This window comes from Lagenorhynchus albirostris, chromosome 2 (assembly GCF_949774975.1).
Source record: "Lagenorhynchus albirostris chromosome 2, mLagAlb1.1, whole genome shotgun sequence".
NCBI lineage: Eukaryota > Metazoa > Chordata > Mammalia > Artiodactyla > Delphinidae > Lagenorhynchus > Lagenorhynchus albirostris.
In genome coordinates, this window is record NC_083096.1 from 42575562 (window position 1) to 42591379 (window position 15818).

The 15818-nt window shown below is 40.8% G+C and overlaps 1 protein-coding gene across 1 annotated transcript in view; it reads left to right on the top strand.

Moving 5' to 3' along the window:
• The window catches only part of CENPF (centromere protein F), a 58482-nt gene extending 42937 nt beyond the window's left edge, over positions 1 to 15545 (top strand). The window contains exons 13-19 of the mRNA XM_060142136.1: positions 183 to 335; positions 3461 to 3637; positions 3984 to 4145; positions 6432 to 6594; positions 7811 to 8287; positions 9728 to 9906; positions 14585 to 15545. Coding sequence (XP_059998119.1) covers positions 183 to 335; positions 3461 to 3637; positions 3984 to 4145; positions 6432 to 6594; positions 7811 to 8287; positions 9728 to 9906; positions 14585 to 14788 — 1515 coding nt within the window. The 3' untranslated portion in view covers positions 14789 to 15545. The remainder of the gene's footprint in view (positions 1 to 182; positions 336 to 3460; positions 3638 to 3983; positions 4146 to 6431; positions 6595 to 7810; positions 8288 to 9727; positions 9907 to 14584) is intronic.
• Positions 15546 to 15818: the final 273 nt, after the last annotated feature.

Genomic DNA, 15818 nt, shown 5'->3' on the forward strand with positions numbered 1-15818 from the left:
AAAAGGTAAGCTTACCAGTAGGTTTTGAGAATATTAGTTGAGTGGATTAGTAAAGGGAGAATTAGCTGGGTTTTATTTTATTATTGGAGGCTAAAGCGAATGTCGTGAATATGCCATATAAGAGTGATTAATTTGATCAAACAGACAACCATAAGCAGATCCTAACGAAGAGGAAATTTCAGGTAAACACAATGACTGTGAAGGAAACTGAGCTGCAGAAGGAAATGCTTGCAATGGTACAGAAAACGACGGAGCTGAAAGAAGAGTTTAGTAGGGAGAAAAACAGGCTAACTGAAGATTTAAAATTAGTGTCGGAAGAAATGAAGAGCAGAAAAGTAAGTTTCTCTGTGACAGATTCATTACACTCTGATAATTCTTGTGCACGCTCTCCTTGTTTGTTTTTGTTAAGACCTTCTGTAATGTACTAAACTTTTTTTTTAGCTTTTGAAAAGAGTAACCCAAGCTCATGTCACGATCAGACCTGCAGTAATTTTCGCCATCCAGCACTGTCATGAGCCCGGAAGGAGTCAGGCGAGGCCCCTGAACACATGAAAATACCTGTCATGGAGCCCAAATATTTTTTTCATAGAAGATGACCCTTGTAACTACATTAATGCATACCAGAAATGGATTTCATGCTGCTTTCAGTAGGCTGTTGTCCTAGCCTGCCACAGATTACAAGCCAGAACTTGCTAGAGACAAATGCACTGATCTTGCAAAGAACTAACAAAGTAACAGAAAGAAAGTCATAGTAAGATGTAAAGTTGGAGCGGTCTTGGGTGCTATTTTAGGGCAGGTTGTGGCAGAACTATAGCGTTTGGGCTGCCACTCCCACTGCTGGTCCCGTAATAGACATTGCTGATTCATACGCTTTCTCCTGAATCTCTTTAACACCAAGTCTTAGGTAGCAGCTACCATGCATGCAAATGGTAAACACTCCTATATTCATGTAGTCCCTGTGCAACTTCATCCCTAGGTAATTCTCAGAAAAGGACAGCAAAATATAATTGTGATTATGACCCAGAGTAATCACAAAAAGTTGAAACGATATTTGTAATGGCCTGTATAAGGAGTTGGGGAAGTTAGTGCTTTTCTTTAAATGTGGTATTTAATCTAATGAACATTGAAAAGCTTTGGCATTTAATCTCAGCAATTGGCTCATGGAATTTTCTGGCAATGCTGTGTGGAAGGAGTTCCTATGGATGATATTTGAGTCCTGCATCTGCTAAAATCTCCTTTGGTACTGAGCAGCTTGGGAGTATCCCAAGTATATTGTTATTTGTCTTTCATTTATAGGCTCTACTAAAAAGGAAAGCTAGGTGTTCAGCCTCAAGGCCATACATATGAGTTTGTTAGTCTGCAATGGCTTTATTCATTCTATAAACACGGCTAAGGTCAGAGGATAGAATGGAGGGCGATAGCTGTCCTGTGGTTCTTCCTGCACCCATAGAACTTACCATCTTGACATACAATAAATCATTAAATAGGAAGTATATCGAATAATCATAAACTGTTAAGTGCTATAAAGGAAGCAAGATTCTTCACTGCAGAATATTTGGGAAGTGGAGTGTGGGGTAAGGAAGAACCTAATTTAGATGGCGTGGCCAGAGAATGTCACGTGCAAGGCAAGGAGTCAGCCACGTGGAGAACAGGGCAGATGAAGGAGCCTTCTAGGTCTAGAGAGCAGAGTGGTGGAATCTCTGAAATTAGAAAAATCTTTGTACATTTTAGAAATGGAAAGGAAGCCATTGTGTCTGGAGTCAGATGGAAAATAATAGGAAAGAAGGTTGGAGCAGTAGGAAGGCATGGTAAAGAACCAGAGTAGAATCTAAAGTGACACCAAATACATGAGCTTGGAGATTGAAGGAAACGTTTAGGGTGGATACATGAATTGGGCTAGTTCAGAATATAGGTAGTGCTTAAAAAATTATGGGAATGGTAGAAAACATAGATGGAGAAGAGAAGATGGCTCAGGGCCTAGCCCAGATGCCCTGCAGCATGTAGGGTGAGGAAGAACCAGCAAAGAAACTGAGAAGACAAGATGAGGCAAACCAGGAGAGTGTCATGTTCTAGAAGCCACGCATGGAGGGTGTCTCAAGACCGAAGGAGTGGTCAGCGGCAGCACATACTTCCTGGAGGTCGAATGAGATGAGGGCTGAGGAGTCCTCCTGGAATTTGCAACATGGAGCTTAACGATGCCGTGAAAAGCCATTTCAGGAGGAGCTGGGATGAAAGCAGGTTGGAGTGGGTTGAGGGTGAACGGTTGCTGAGGAAGTGGACACAGCATGTATATAAACACGTATAGAAACAGCTATTTGGGGTCAGGCACGGAGAAGCCAGATACCTCTAGGGCTGCAGTTTTGTTTTGTTTTGTTTTGTTGTTGTTGCGGTACACGGGCCTCTCACTGTTGTGGCCTCTCCCGTTGCGGAGCACAGGCTCCGGACGCGCAGGCTCAGCGGCCATGGCTCACGGGCGCAGCCGCTCCGCGGCATGTGGGATCCTCCTGGACCGGGGCACGAACCCGCGCCCCCTGCATCGGCAGGCGGACTCTCAACCACTGCGCCACCAGGGAAGCCCTAGGGCTGCAGTTTTGATAGTCCTGCACAGTGAAGGGAGAGAAGGGCAGAAGAGTGGGGGGCCTTTGGAAGGAAATTCTTAAACTGATAGAAGATGGAATCTAAGCTGGCCAAGGAAGAAAACATAAGTCTGGAGGGGCTTGAGTGTGAAGGTAGTTGTGATGCTGCTAATGAGGTCAAGAAATTACTGCACTAGAAGTACTTAAATAAGTGAGCCTGGGAGCCTAGGAGGGTTTGGTCCAGAGTGTTTTAGTAGCGAAGTCCAGGTTTCAGAGACTCTGTGTTCCCCGTGGATGTAACCTTGGGCTGGAGCAAAGGAAATTGCCACTGGAGGTGAAATCGCCATTTAAAGTGAATACAGTCATCCCTTGGTATCCACGGGGCATTGGTTCCAGGCCCTCCCCAGATTCCAAAATCCGCAGATGCTCAAGTCCCTTATATAAAATGGCATAGTGTTTGCATATCACCTGCACACCTCCTCCGGTATACTTTAAGTCATCTCTACATTACTTAAAATGCCTAATACTACCTAAATAGTTGTAAATACAATGTTAATGCTGTGTAAAAAGTTGCTGGTACACAGCAAATTAAAGTTTGGCTTTTTGGAAATTTCTAGAATTTGTGTTTTGGAATATTTTTGTTCTGTAGTTGGTTGAATCAGTGAATGTGAAATCTGGGGAAACAGTGTTGACTGTACATTGCTAGGGATTTATAGCACTAATTCTCTATAGATTGTCTTGCCTGTAAACTATTACAGGCAAGACAGTACTCAGTATTTTCTAGATATAGATATATATATCCAGTACTCAGTATTTTCTAGATGTTGATATATATATCCAGGCTCTTAATTATCTTCCCATGATTTTATTATTTTTCTCATCAGGGTCAACTGAAGGAGCTCATTCTAGAAAACAGTGAACTGAAGAAGAGTTTGGATTGTGTACACAAAGACCAGATGGAAAAGCAAGGGAAGATGAGAGAAGAAATAGCTGAATATCAGCTACGGCTTCAGGAAGCTGAAAAGAAACACCAGGCTTTGCTTCTGGATATAAACAAACAGGTAAAAATGTGTGGTCTGGTGACTGGGGGAACTGGAGAGAGTGTGTTGACCATGGTGATGAGGCATTTTTTCCAAGAAGGTCAGTGTTCTGCATTATTATTATGATGTATAATCCTGTGAACATCCCATCCTATTAAGTTCCCTATCTTTCCACCAGTTACTTGCACATGTCTTATTTTATGACTTGATTTTTTTAAAAATACATTTCCGTCTTGGAGTAGAATAGTAAGGGATTTGCAAAGACCATTTGAAATGGTCCCCGGATCAGCAGTTTTCTTTTTTGTTTGTTTTCTTTACAATATTTTCACCTGAGCCTCCTGGCTAAAGTAACATTTTTCTGCCCTAGTATGAAATGGAAATCCAGACATATCGAGAGAAATTAACTTCTAAGGAAGAATGTCTCAGCTCCCAGAAGGTGGAGATAGACCTCTTAAAGTCCAGTAAAGAAGAACTCAATAATTCTCTGAAAGTGACCACTGAGACTTTAGAAGAATTAAAGAAAACCAAGGTATGTTCACTTATCATTACTTCATGACTTAGAATGGTTCATACGTCTAACAGTGGTTTTAACAGTATGAAATTAAGTGCTTTCATTTTAATTTTCATGAAAAAAGTTTTTTGTAATCATAAATAATACCATTCATCACTTGTCTGCTGAGTTGTTTTTAAAAATTAGAGGATAGCCTGCAGTTCCATAGCTTGAATAAACTTCATTCATTGCTCAGTGAATCCTTTCAGAGTAGAGGATGTCAGAGACTTCTTGAGATGGATATGAAGAGCAAGCCAATAACAGATCAGGGCAGGCCCCTCCAGGTGTGGATAATAATAATTTGGTGGTGAAAGTCTTGCATGACTGGTCTTCAGGTTCACTGCTGTCACCAAACCCACTTTACCATGGCTTATGGGGAGATCAAGCACTTGGTCAGGTACACGTATGTGTATGTTCTCCTTTTCTTTTCCATGCAAGGACCATAAAACTTTTTTCTTTATAAAAAAAAGGAGGTGAGCCCTCATCTCAGTATTGTGAGACTGTAGAAGGTGCTACAGCAATTCTACGTGGAGAGGGAGGCTGTTTTGATACCCACAAAATTCTTTTCATAAAACAAATACCATCCAGAACGTACAATATGAACCTGGAAAATAAATATTTTTCAGTAAAGGTCAGAAAACTAGGTATAGATTTCTTATGTTTACAGCTCTTATACAATGATCAAGGTGAAGGAAATATACCAGTAAAATACAAACTAAGTGCAAAATAACATTAATGATCAATAATGTCCTGGTGCTACAAAATGAGAGATGTTAGGTTTAATAAGAAGACAGAAGTAGCTTCAGGTCTAAGTTTTAATTTACTCACTTTCTCCTTTTTTTAAATCTTCGACAGTTGTACTGTGGGGAATGTCTATTTATATATATGCCGTGCACAAAATGGTACATTTGTAGTTGAGTCTATACAAATCATATATAATTTTAATGAAGTAGAAGTTGATAAGCATTGCTTTATTTATTTATTTATTTATTTTGGCTCCGCTGGGTCTTAGTTATGGCATGTGGGATCTTCGTGGCAACATGCAAGATCTTTAGGTGTGGCATGTGGACTTCTTAGTTGCGGCATGCGGGCTTCTTAGTTGTGGCATGCATGTGGAATCTAGTTCCCTGACCAGGGATCGAACCCAGGCCCCCTGCATTGGGAGCGTGGAGGGCTACCCACTGGACCACCAGGGAAGTCCCAGCATTGTTGAAATTGAATTAAATCTATCTCTAATCCAATTACTGTTGGAATCAGAAATAGAAAGTTCTGAAAGTGCAGATTTACTGCAACATTGCCAATGAATTATTTCAAGGTGAAATGTGTGAAGAATGAAATCTACTTGTAACATGAATGCGATGCTCAGGTTCTTCTTTTTTTTTTTTTTTTTAATAGTTTGGTCTGCCTTTATATGTTCATGATCTCTTATCAGAAACTCTTAGAGCTAGATTGTTTTACAATTCTGCATTTCTTAGATATTGCATAATACAATGCATATGCCACATATTACGTAATGTCCCATCAGAATCTTGGGGTAATACTTCATAATCAAATTCATATTTCTACAGCAAAATGTATAAATATTTTTACAAGGTGGGATAAATAAAGGAATAAATTCCTTCATATCTGTTCAAGTCAAGTTTTGCCTAGAAATCATTTTCAGAGCTTTTTTTTTTTTTGATTTTGCAATTGTGCTTAAGGAACTGTGAACATGTTCTACTGAGAAGTGCTTGATGACATAATTCTGCCACCATTCTATTCACTTTTTGTTTGAGCTGCTATAAAATTTAAATTTGTATTGTAAACCATAATATCATTTGGCCTTAAATTTGTGTTGTGAGCCGTAGTATCACTTGGTGTGACGAAACAAATGCCATCTTAGGTATTGAAATTGTGCAACAGCACAGATCACAAAAGGGAACAATTCTGTCATCTAGAGTGTTTGGCCTACCAAGAATATGTGCACGGACCCTTGGCCCCTACCTCCCGGTGTGATTCCTATTGGATAAACACAGACATAGTGGGCTACTTAATAGGACATTATATTAAGAACTGTGACTGATGCTTGCTGATACTAAGAAAGGTAGTGACAAAACCACAGTGTCTACTGGGGGGACTTAGGACACTGAGCAGAGAAGATGAATTGTTTTGAAGATAATAGTTCTTAAATTTACAGCATATGATTCTTAATTATATCTTATTATTTTTCCATATGCTTATGAAAAGCAATTCAAGGTTTTAAGAGGAATTACTTCTGTTTTGTAGATGGAAAATCTAAAATATGCAGATAAGTTGAAGAAGGAAAACGATCGTGCCCAGGGGAAAATAAAGTTGTTGATCAAATCCTGTAAACAGCTGGAAGAAGAAAAGGAGACGTTGCAGAAAGAGGTATCTCGTCTTGAAGCTGCGCAAGAGAAACAGAAAGCAGGTCGGTGTTAACTGGGTACATCAGTGAACCCAGACTGTTTTCCACTAGTGAATCATACACTTATGGTGTGTCTGCATGGGAAGTGTCGTTAGTGCTCTGTTCTATGACTGCATGCTGATTTTCAGCAGTTAGCCGTTTTCATCATTTTCCAGTTTCAGAATTTTGTGCTTAGCTTGGGGTCATTAATAGGATTCAGAATGAAGCCTGCATTTTAAAAACAGAATTATTGCATCTTCTGTTCTATAAAACATACAAAAAACTGGTAGCCCTTTCTGCTAATGAGCCTTTCCAAGAAGGGTTTTTCATGTGGATGTCCATGATGTAGTTCTAATGTAAAGGAAGACTGGCATGTGAGCTGGCATTGGTAATTTATAAACAGCTGATTCTGGTTGGCCTTGGCCCATCCTGGTGGGTCAACTAAATGGAAGGGTTGGGGGCTATATTTTTGGATATGGAGGTGAAATAAAAAAGAAATGACAACTCTTCCTGCCACTTTTCTCCACGTATGCCCCCAGAGTGGAATGCTTTTTCTGTGTGGATAGATGATGGCAAGCATAGTATAAGTGCCTCTTTTGGACCATACATAAATTGGCACGGGTGGGAGGTCAAGTCTTGCCTCCTGAGAAGAGTACTCAGAATGGATTGGGGCTCCAGGGAGTCTCTAATGGAATCAGTGCCAACCAGGCACCTATAAGTTACTGAGACCTCTTCCCTTATAGTATCCCTCAAGCCCTTGTCCATCAGATCCTCCATTGCCTCCAAATGGTTTTCAGAACTTCTTTGGCCTTGTCTCATCACTGGCCCTTTCCTATCTCCCAAAGCCATTACAGCAGTGACTTTATATTCTCTTTCGACTTTTACCGTTCATTCCCTTACAATAGAAAGGACGGACGGGAAAATCGGGGATGTAATAAATTAATTCATTTGATGTCACATGATAACTACAAGAAGGTTTGATGGATTGGCCGAAATATGAGTTTGAGATTTTGGTGGGTTATGTTTAAGTTATCCCAATAAGTATGTAACTCACTAGAATATGTATGTTGATATGATCCCTCCCAAACAAGAACTATAAGAACATATACAGATAGACCTTCTGCCACTCTTCCCAAAAATAAAAATCAAGAAGCAAGTCTAAGGTTATCTGCTTGCTGATGCCCAGTGTTAATCAGAGAAGCATCAAGTTACAAATGATGTGTCACTTTATTTTTGACAGGTACTGTTGTGGATGCTAATGTTGATGAATTAATGACCGAGATGAAAGAACTGAAAGAAACCCTTGAAGAAAAAACCAAGGAGGCAGACGAATACCTGGATAAATACTGTTCCCTGCTTATAAGCCATGAGAAATTAGAGAAAGCCAAAGAGATGTTAGAAACACAGGTTGCCCGTCTGAGTTCACAACAATCTAAACTTAATCTTCGAAGTTCTCCTTCGCTGAATTCAGTTGTTCCAGGACCATCCCCAGTCCCTTCTGCTACTGAAAAGAAGTTATCATCTGGCCAAAATAAAGCTTCAGGCAAGAGGCAAAGGTCCGGTGGGATTCGGGAGGATGGGGGAGAAACCACACCTTCTACACCAGAGAAATTTTCTAAAAAAAGCAGGAAAGCAGTCAAAAGTGGTATTCACCCTGCAGAGGATGCAGAAGACGCTGAGCCTGAGCCAGAGGGACTTCCAGAAGTTGTAAAGAAAGGTACTCATAATTCAAAAAGGATTTGTGTTCTTTTGAAAGTGCTCATAAAAATTCACATACAAAAAGACAGAAGCATTTATTTTTTAGGTTATTGCGTAACAGTACTCGTTGACCTTCAGAAGCAATAGTCCATTGTTAAATTGGTAAGGCATATACTTTCTTTTCTGTCATGAGAGAATGGCTAAGATCTAATTACTCATGTCACAGTACCAAAAGTACTAGGAGATTTGAAAAATGGCTGTCAAAAACCTGTTTAGAAATTGGCATTTCTGTGTTGAAAAATCCCCAAGTCAAAGACACCCTTCGAGCTTTCCCACCTTCAGTCCTGTGTGACCCCCAGGTAGTGGGTGAGCTACAAGATGGGCCTGATGATGCTGGACCCCTGGCTGAAGCCACTTACCACTTTTTTTTTTTTAAAACCCACTGGTGCTCCAAGTGCGACCCAGAGATTGGGGCCAGTCTAGGAACTTTTGTTACTGCTCCATGATCAAAACAATGTATAGAAATCAAGAGTAAGAGTTTGAAATTTTCATAGCCCTTTGCTATTGTTGCAACATTCAAGCACATAATCAGTTCTCTATTAGATTCATTCTTATTGTACTATACAAAAGTATCATTCCACAGCAGATGGGAAATTACTTCCCACCCCTCCCCCGCAAAATATCAAAACCAATTTTTTGCCATAGATAGTTTGAGAAGCACTGTTCTGAGTAACTCTAGGCTTTAGGAAATCTAACCCCTAAATAGTTAGCTATGTCTTTCTCGTTTCTGTTTTTTATTTGTAGTTAAAGGGTTAAAAACAAAGCAAAACCACATGCTGCTGTAGTTACTGTAGTTACTTTAATGCTGTGTGTGACATGCTTTCTTTAAGTATCCTTGGCATTGCCCTTCACCTCTCAGTCATCACAGGTCCTGTCAGTTCCCTCTGTGGAAGGAGATGATGAGTGCAGAGCAAGGTCAAATCTCTCCTCCCACATAGTTTTTCTGCCTGAGAGTAATTACCTCAAGTAGCTGCTACCATTTCACATTTTCCTCCTTTCAACAAGAGCAGACCTTTTCTTTTATCTCTTTCCTTTCCATTTCACCCATTGTTTCCTCCTCTAATCCAAATCTTACAGGAAGGCCTGCTGGTGTGTTCTTCTTAGAAAAGTGCGAGTTAAGACATCCACATAAAAGAAGCAGGAAAAATTTTTTCTGTTTAATGTTATTTTCCTCATGTGGTTTCTTACGTTTCTAATAAGAAAAAAACCTGTTAGTGATTTATTCAATTTGATGACTCCAGGGTAACTATGAATAAAGTGTGTCCATTGTCCACTGTGGCTAGGAGAAAGTGTTTTCGGAGTCACCCTTATCCTTGTTCAAACTTTACCTAGTGAGTAGTACTCCCACCGTAGATAGAATTGAAGCCAGCAGTGTTGACAGGCAGCTTTTTGCCTTTAGGGTTTGCCGACATCCCAACAGGAAAGACTAGCCCATACATCCTGCGGAGAACAACCATGGTGACAAGGACCAGCCCCCGCCTTGCTGCACAGAAGTTAGCACCATCCCCACTAAGTCTCGACAAAGAAAATCTCGCTGAGACCTCCAAACCAACAGCTGGTGGCAGCAGATCACAAAAGGTAAACTACTGTCAACATGTATCTACCGTTTGAAATCCAGGAAATGACAGCATTATCTGGGCAAGGGTTTGACACTGCGCCCTCTGACTCAGGAGCTCTTCAAAGTCTGACCTTCCCCCTGGGGTATAAAGAAGTCAGTAGTGAGGAAAGTAGCGAGCAGATGCGAGGATAAACATCACATTACCCTGCCGCACAATCTTGTCCTTGACCCAGCGGGCCACTTAGAAATTGTTTGGCAGGAATTGGCGTTGTTAGATCAGAGCTCAGAGGGTCTGTAAGAAAGTTTCGGGCAGTACCATTGAAGGATTTGGCATGGGTACTGGTCATTGCTTGCTTCACAGTTTTCCCTCTCACCCATCTGCCCCCCAGCTGCTGACTCTTTGTGCTTTATTATTCCTTTACTTTCTACAAAAAGCACATATTTCAGTAGATATCTGGAGAAAGTAGCTCTGTTTATGGATGTCTCTAGTTTGATTGTTGAGGGTAGGGAGGGCTGGGATCTTAGGGACCTCTCTGCACCTTGCAAACAGCCCAGTCACGTTATTTAAAGCATAGAGGATATTTGCTTCACAGATCTTTGTCCCATTACTATAATCCATACCAGCATCTACCACTTATGTATGCAAAGTATATGTATTTTATGGAACTCAAGTTTTATTTTCTTATTTTATTGTACTCTCCTAGTAAGTAGTATTATAAAAGGAGGAAGAAAGTAAGACTTACGAAGATTGAAACTGCCCAGACTTAACACCTACTCTCTCTCTCAGCTCCAGTCTTGATCTTTTCCCATTGTTTCTCAAACTAGGGATTGCAGGAATCTTGTTGGAAGTTTCTAGAATGGCTCACAGATTTTTTTTTTTTTTAATGTCGTGATTTTACTTTGATTGCTTACTTGTCAGAGTTTAAGTATTCAGTGATTACCTTGAAGCAGACAACAAAACTTTGAAAGTGTAGTAACCCTATTTGTGTAATGTAGTAATTCTTAAGTGGGCAGGCATGCTCCTCAGTAGGATTTTAGACACCAAATACAAAGACACTGGTGATTAGTTGCATCAAAGCAAGAACACATATGCACATGTTTGCTATGTTGATGTATAAGGGCTTTAAGGATTAAGGAATTTATGCCTACTATTAAGTTTGTTCATAACTTACATTATAATAAAAATTTGATTAACTCAGGAGTGAGGAAGAAGGGTCTGAGGTTTTCTTTCACTTATTAAAATGGGCCCATTCATGACTTGTATTAGAAATATTCTACTGTTTTGTGCAAATTTCTTCCCCATCCCCACCCCTCCACCCACCTTTTTATCTTTTTTTTTTTTTTTCCTCACTCACTCACTCACATTTGGATTTAACTCTTGGATGCTGGTAGCAATAGAACACTGAAGAGTACACTGCAGTAGGTCCTGACTTTCCAAGGGACAATAAGAACAGCTTCTTTTCCATAAAGTAACTAGCACCTTTAAAGAGTGAAGCTTCCAGGTTTGACTAAAGCTATTAACCACAAGCTAATTCCTGAAATGAAGTATTTGGCTCTTTTAAAACAGGAAATCATGATACATAGGTAGTACCCTGTACGTCCTGCTATTTCACGGCAGCTCACTTTACTGTAACTACTCGCCTAAATATCTGCCTTCTGAGTTCCAGTATGACTTCTGCGATGTTCCTGGTTATGTTTACAGTTTACCTGTGTCCTCATGTCTAGTAGAGATATTTGTTGAATGAATGGAGCTGTGAATGTTCTGAAGTGATTGCAATAATAGATGTTTAAAGGTGTGTTAGGAAATCACCTCATGAAATCATCATATGGGTCATTTTTCCCTTCTTTTATGAGGAATTGATGTTATTTAAAGCAGTTTCCGTGTGGAGTTTAGACTTACTATCTAAGAAAGAGAGCTTTGCACGCTAGGGGGCCTGCTCTCCACACTGCTGTCGCATCTGCTGAGGACAGAGCAATAACCATGGTTGCCTGCAGACTTGTGTGCTTGCTTTAGCTACAGGCTGCAGTAGGCACCAGTGGTTATGAATTGCTAAGCAATTTTGTGCACTTGTGCACATGAATGGAGGGTGGTTCCTCTTGAAAGAAGGTTATAGGGGACTTCATGATTAGATGTAAGCCTTTGAAACCCGGCCTATTGATTTTTTTTTAATATATATAAATTTATTTATTTTTGGCTGTGTTGGGTCTTCGTTGCTGCATGCGGGCTTTCTCTAGTTGCGGCGAGCGGGGGCTACTCTTCGTTGCGGTGCGCAGGCTTCTCATTGCGGTGGCTTCTCTTGCTGTGGAGCACGGGCTCTAGGCGCATGGGCTTCAGTAGTTGCGGCACACGGGCTCAGTAGTTGTGGCTCACGGGCTCTAGAGCACAGGCTCAGTAGTTGTGGTGTATAGGCTTCGTTGCTCCGCGGCGTGTGGGATCTTCCTGGACCAGGGATCGAACCAGTGCCCCCTGCGTTGGCAGGCGGATTCTCAACCACTGCGCCACCAGGGAAGCCCCAGCCTATTGATTTTTAATTTAATTCAGCATTTTCTGAATCACCTTATAAAATGCTTGCCTCATCTGTTGAGCATATTTCATCATTCAGTTTGAAAAAAGAGAGAGCAAGGTGTCGTTTCCTAAAGCAGTTGCTTAGAAACTTGGGATTATGAGCCTTTGCCTGAAGTCACTGGCTGAGTGTTGAGAGATTTCCTAGATCGTTTAACGGAACCTTTAGTGACATCTGACAAGTTCAAAGGGGAACATGGGTAAAATGCGGATTAGGTGAGGATCACTCTCTGTTATGTCTCTGGGATGAATAAGCCCAGAGCTCCCAGTTTGCTGGGAACAGGGGAGTTGTGATTGTGTGTAAACTTGATCTGAATCTAGGGTTGGTAGTCAGCTCCAGAGGACCGTCCACTAATTGTAGAAGATGATGGTGAGGCCGTCACCACAGAGTCGGTCAGCAGTTTTGTGGGGTCTTAGCTATTTTTCCTACTAATGAGATTCATTTCCAATGAGCCATTTGCATACCTGCCCTCTCCCCACTGTGGCTGCAGACACAGTTTGTAAGACAGTCAGGGTATGGGTGCACTTAATAGCTTAAGTACCTGGTAAGTCCGACCTCACCTAGTTATGGGTGAGTCTGAGGCTAACTAACCAACATGAGGATCAAATCCATCGTGTAAACTCTGATCACCGGCTACAGTTTCGTCAATTCAGAATCAAAGAAATTGAGTCTAGAGGGGAGGCCAAAGGGTGGGCTTTGGCTATTTAATTGGGTTTCAGGAATTGAGTAGCTTAAATTCTCTTTCCCCAGCTTGATCTCTCCATCCCCCTGCTTTTAATGGTGAATCTAAAGGTTTGATTCTCCTGCAGCTGTTGGGTTCAAGGGAAGTGTGTTTTTGTATCACTTTCTACTTTAAAAAAAAAAAGAGGAAAAGAAAAAGGAGTGCCAGTAAAACTCTGGTTTTTTTCCTTCAACTTTCCATGGACAGTAATTTTCCATTAAGTCCTAATCCTTCAAGGCTGCTCCTTTTAAATGTCCTGCACATCCTCTGAGGTAGAGGCAAGCTTTCCAGGGATCTGATCTGTCGGCCAGATTTACTGTGTTTTCTGTAATGAAGAGTATTTAGCTGCCTTTTAAGACCACGTACTTCCTATGGAAAGAATATAAACGGGGAAATAATTTCCATTCTTTCTTCTTACTGCTTCAGAAGGAGGTCACCGGCAGTCCGTTGCACAGGGAGTGACGTGTCCCATAGCCGCTTATCAGGCTTGGTAGTGAGCACGTTTGTGCTGAGCACCCTTGTTAAGAGTCCTTCCTTTCTCTTTTACAAATCTTCCTACCTGAATTGTCTACTCTTGCCTTTCACTTTGGTTAAGTGACGTTTTTTCTGTGCTTCGTCTGTCGTGCTCTTCTTTCTCTTTCCCGACCCCATATCTTTTTTCGCTACCATGGAAACCTCAAAAATATCTCGACTTTACCAGCTACCCTGCCCTTTCATCTACTTCTTAAAGTCTCGCATTTTTGAGATTCCCTCTTTCTCTTAAAAGGCAGGACATCAGAAAGGGAATTTACTTTTTTCTGGACTTTATTATTAGATAGCTGCCCTTCTGCCATAAACCAAATATGGGAATAAAACAACAATGTAAGGGGAATGATTAAAATGCTGGTATGTGAGGAAGAGGTTCTAGGTCTTTTAAATGTTGTAAGTAAAGCTTCCACTCTATGAAGGTGGTATTACTCATTTGTAATACGTTCATTTGAATGACAGCAGGGGCTCAGTTAAGATAAATGGAAGCTGCTTTGGGTTCTTATTTAGGCAAATATTGAATGTTTGCCAGGTAGGCATATTCTGGGCACTATGCAGGCAAAGGTAAAGAGGACATAGTCTTTGCCCTCGAAGAGCGTACCTTCTGACCTGAGAATGTCATACTGGCCTTGGGAGTGAGTTTGCGGCCGTCAGAGGTGTCAAGGGAAGCTTGCAAGGCGGCTGGCTGGTCAGAGGTTGTGTCCGACTCTTCTCTCTAGCTTCTCTGTTAGATGGGGGCCTGTTTTTGGGGAAGAAGAAATAGTAAAACTGTGTACAACTCCTAGAAGAAGAATTTAACTTCAAATTTGGTGATCTAAGTGCTTGATTTTTCATGTTGTAGAAATGTGAATGTGATTTAAACCTCTAACAACGACGCTTGTGTTGCAGGTCAAGGTTACTCAACAGAGCCCAGTGGATTCAGGCACTGCCCTCCGAGAACCCACCACCAGATCTCTCTCCATCAGTAACCTTCCTGAGAGAAGTTCGGCTGACAGCCCCAGGGAGGGCCTGAGGGCCAAGCAAGGCCGGCTGGCTCCCAGCCCAGAAGCTGGCCCCGAGTCCAAGGGCAGTGAGAACTGTAGGGTCCAGTAGAAGAGCCCTTGTGTGTCAGCACCCCTGGAAGGTGGCTGTAGTTGAATAGAAGGCAGTGTGTCTGTGGGGTTTTTCTTTATTCAGGGAGCACATTATCAGAGGGAAGAAAACAATTCCTTATAAATCTAAATATGTTGGACTCTTTAGATCTCCCCTGTATAACAGTTAGAAAAGTTTGGAAGCACTGATTACCTCTTCATTGATATTCCTTTTCTGTAATGTATAATAGTCCTGTATAAAGCTTTTTGGTAATGTTAACACAAATGGCAAGCACTATATAACAACTCCTGTTTTTATACGGATTTTTACACTAAAAAATTGCAAAACATTTTTTACTTGCAACAAACAGCTCCCAGGAAAATGTAAACTTGCCTTATGGTATTTCCTTGGTATAGTGTTAAGCATAAAATAATTTTAGATCAAGAATTTCTTTGAGTTGAGTAAAACAAAAGAAAACAATGTTATATGTGTTCAAGGAAAACATGCGCACAAATACATATGTGGGTGTGTCCCTCCTCTTCCAATGTGTTTTCTAAATCTTGGCTTATATAACCTGTACATATTTGTGTGTGGGGTAGTGGGATTTGTGTGTTGATTTCCAATTAGCCTGGCTGCAGACTCCTCAGAGGTGTAGCATATCGAGTTTTCTGTCATTGTGCTGTTTCTGTTGAAGACCAATTTGTTGTAGTATTTTCGTATGCATTCTGATAAATGGTGATCTTCTATTAAAATATGGCATATTTTCTATTAAAAAATTCACCTTTGTTTTCTGTAAAAATGATTCCTAAATATAAATATACTATGAACATTGGTACCATTTCTTGCTAACTTCACCAGCCTCTTATAATAGTAAAAATGTTTTAACAACCGATATTACTATATTTAGTGAATGTATTCAGTTATATTAAAAGACATGATTTGGAATATGGGTCATGAAGGTTATGTAGGCATATAATATGTCCAGCCAGCGCTTAGCACATTGTGTGTACCCATTAAATCCCATCAGCAAGGATACAAGTATGTGGTATTT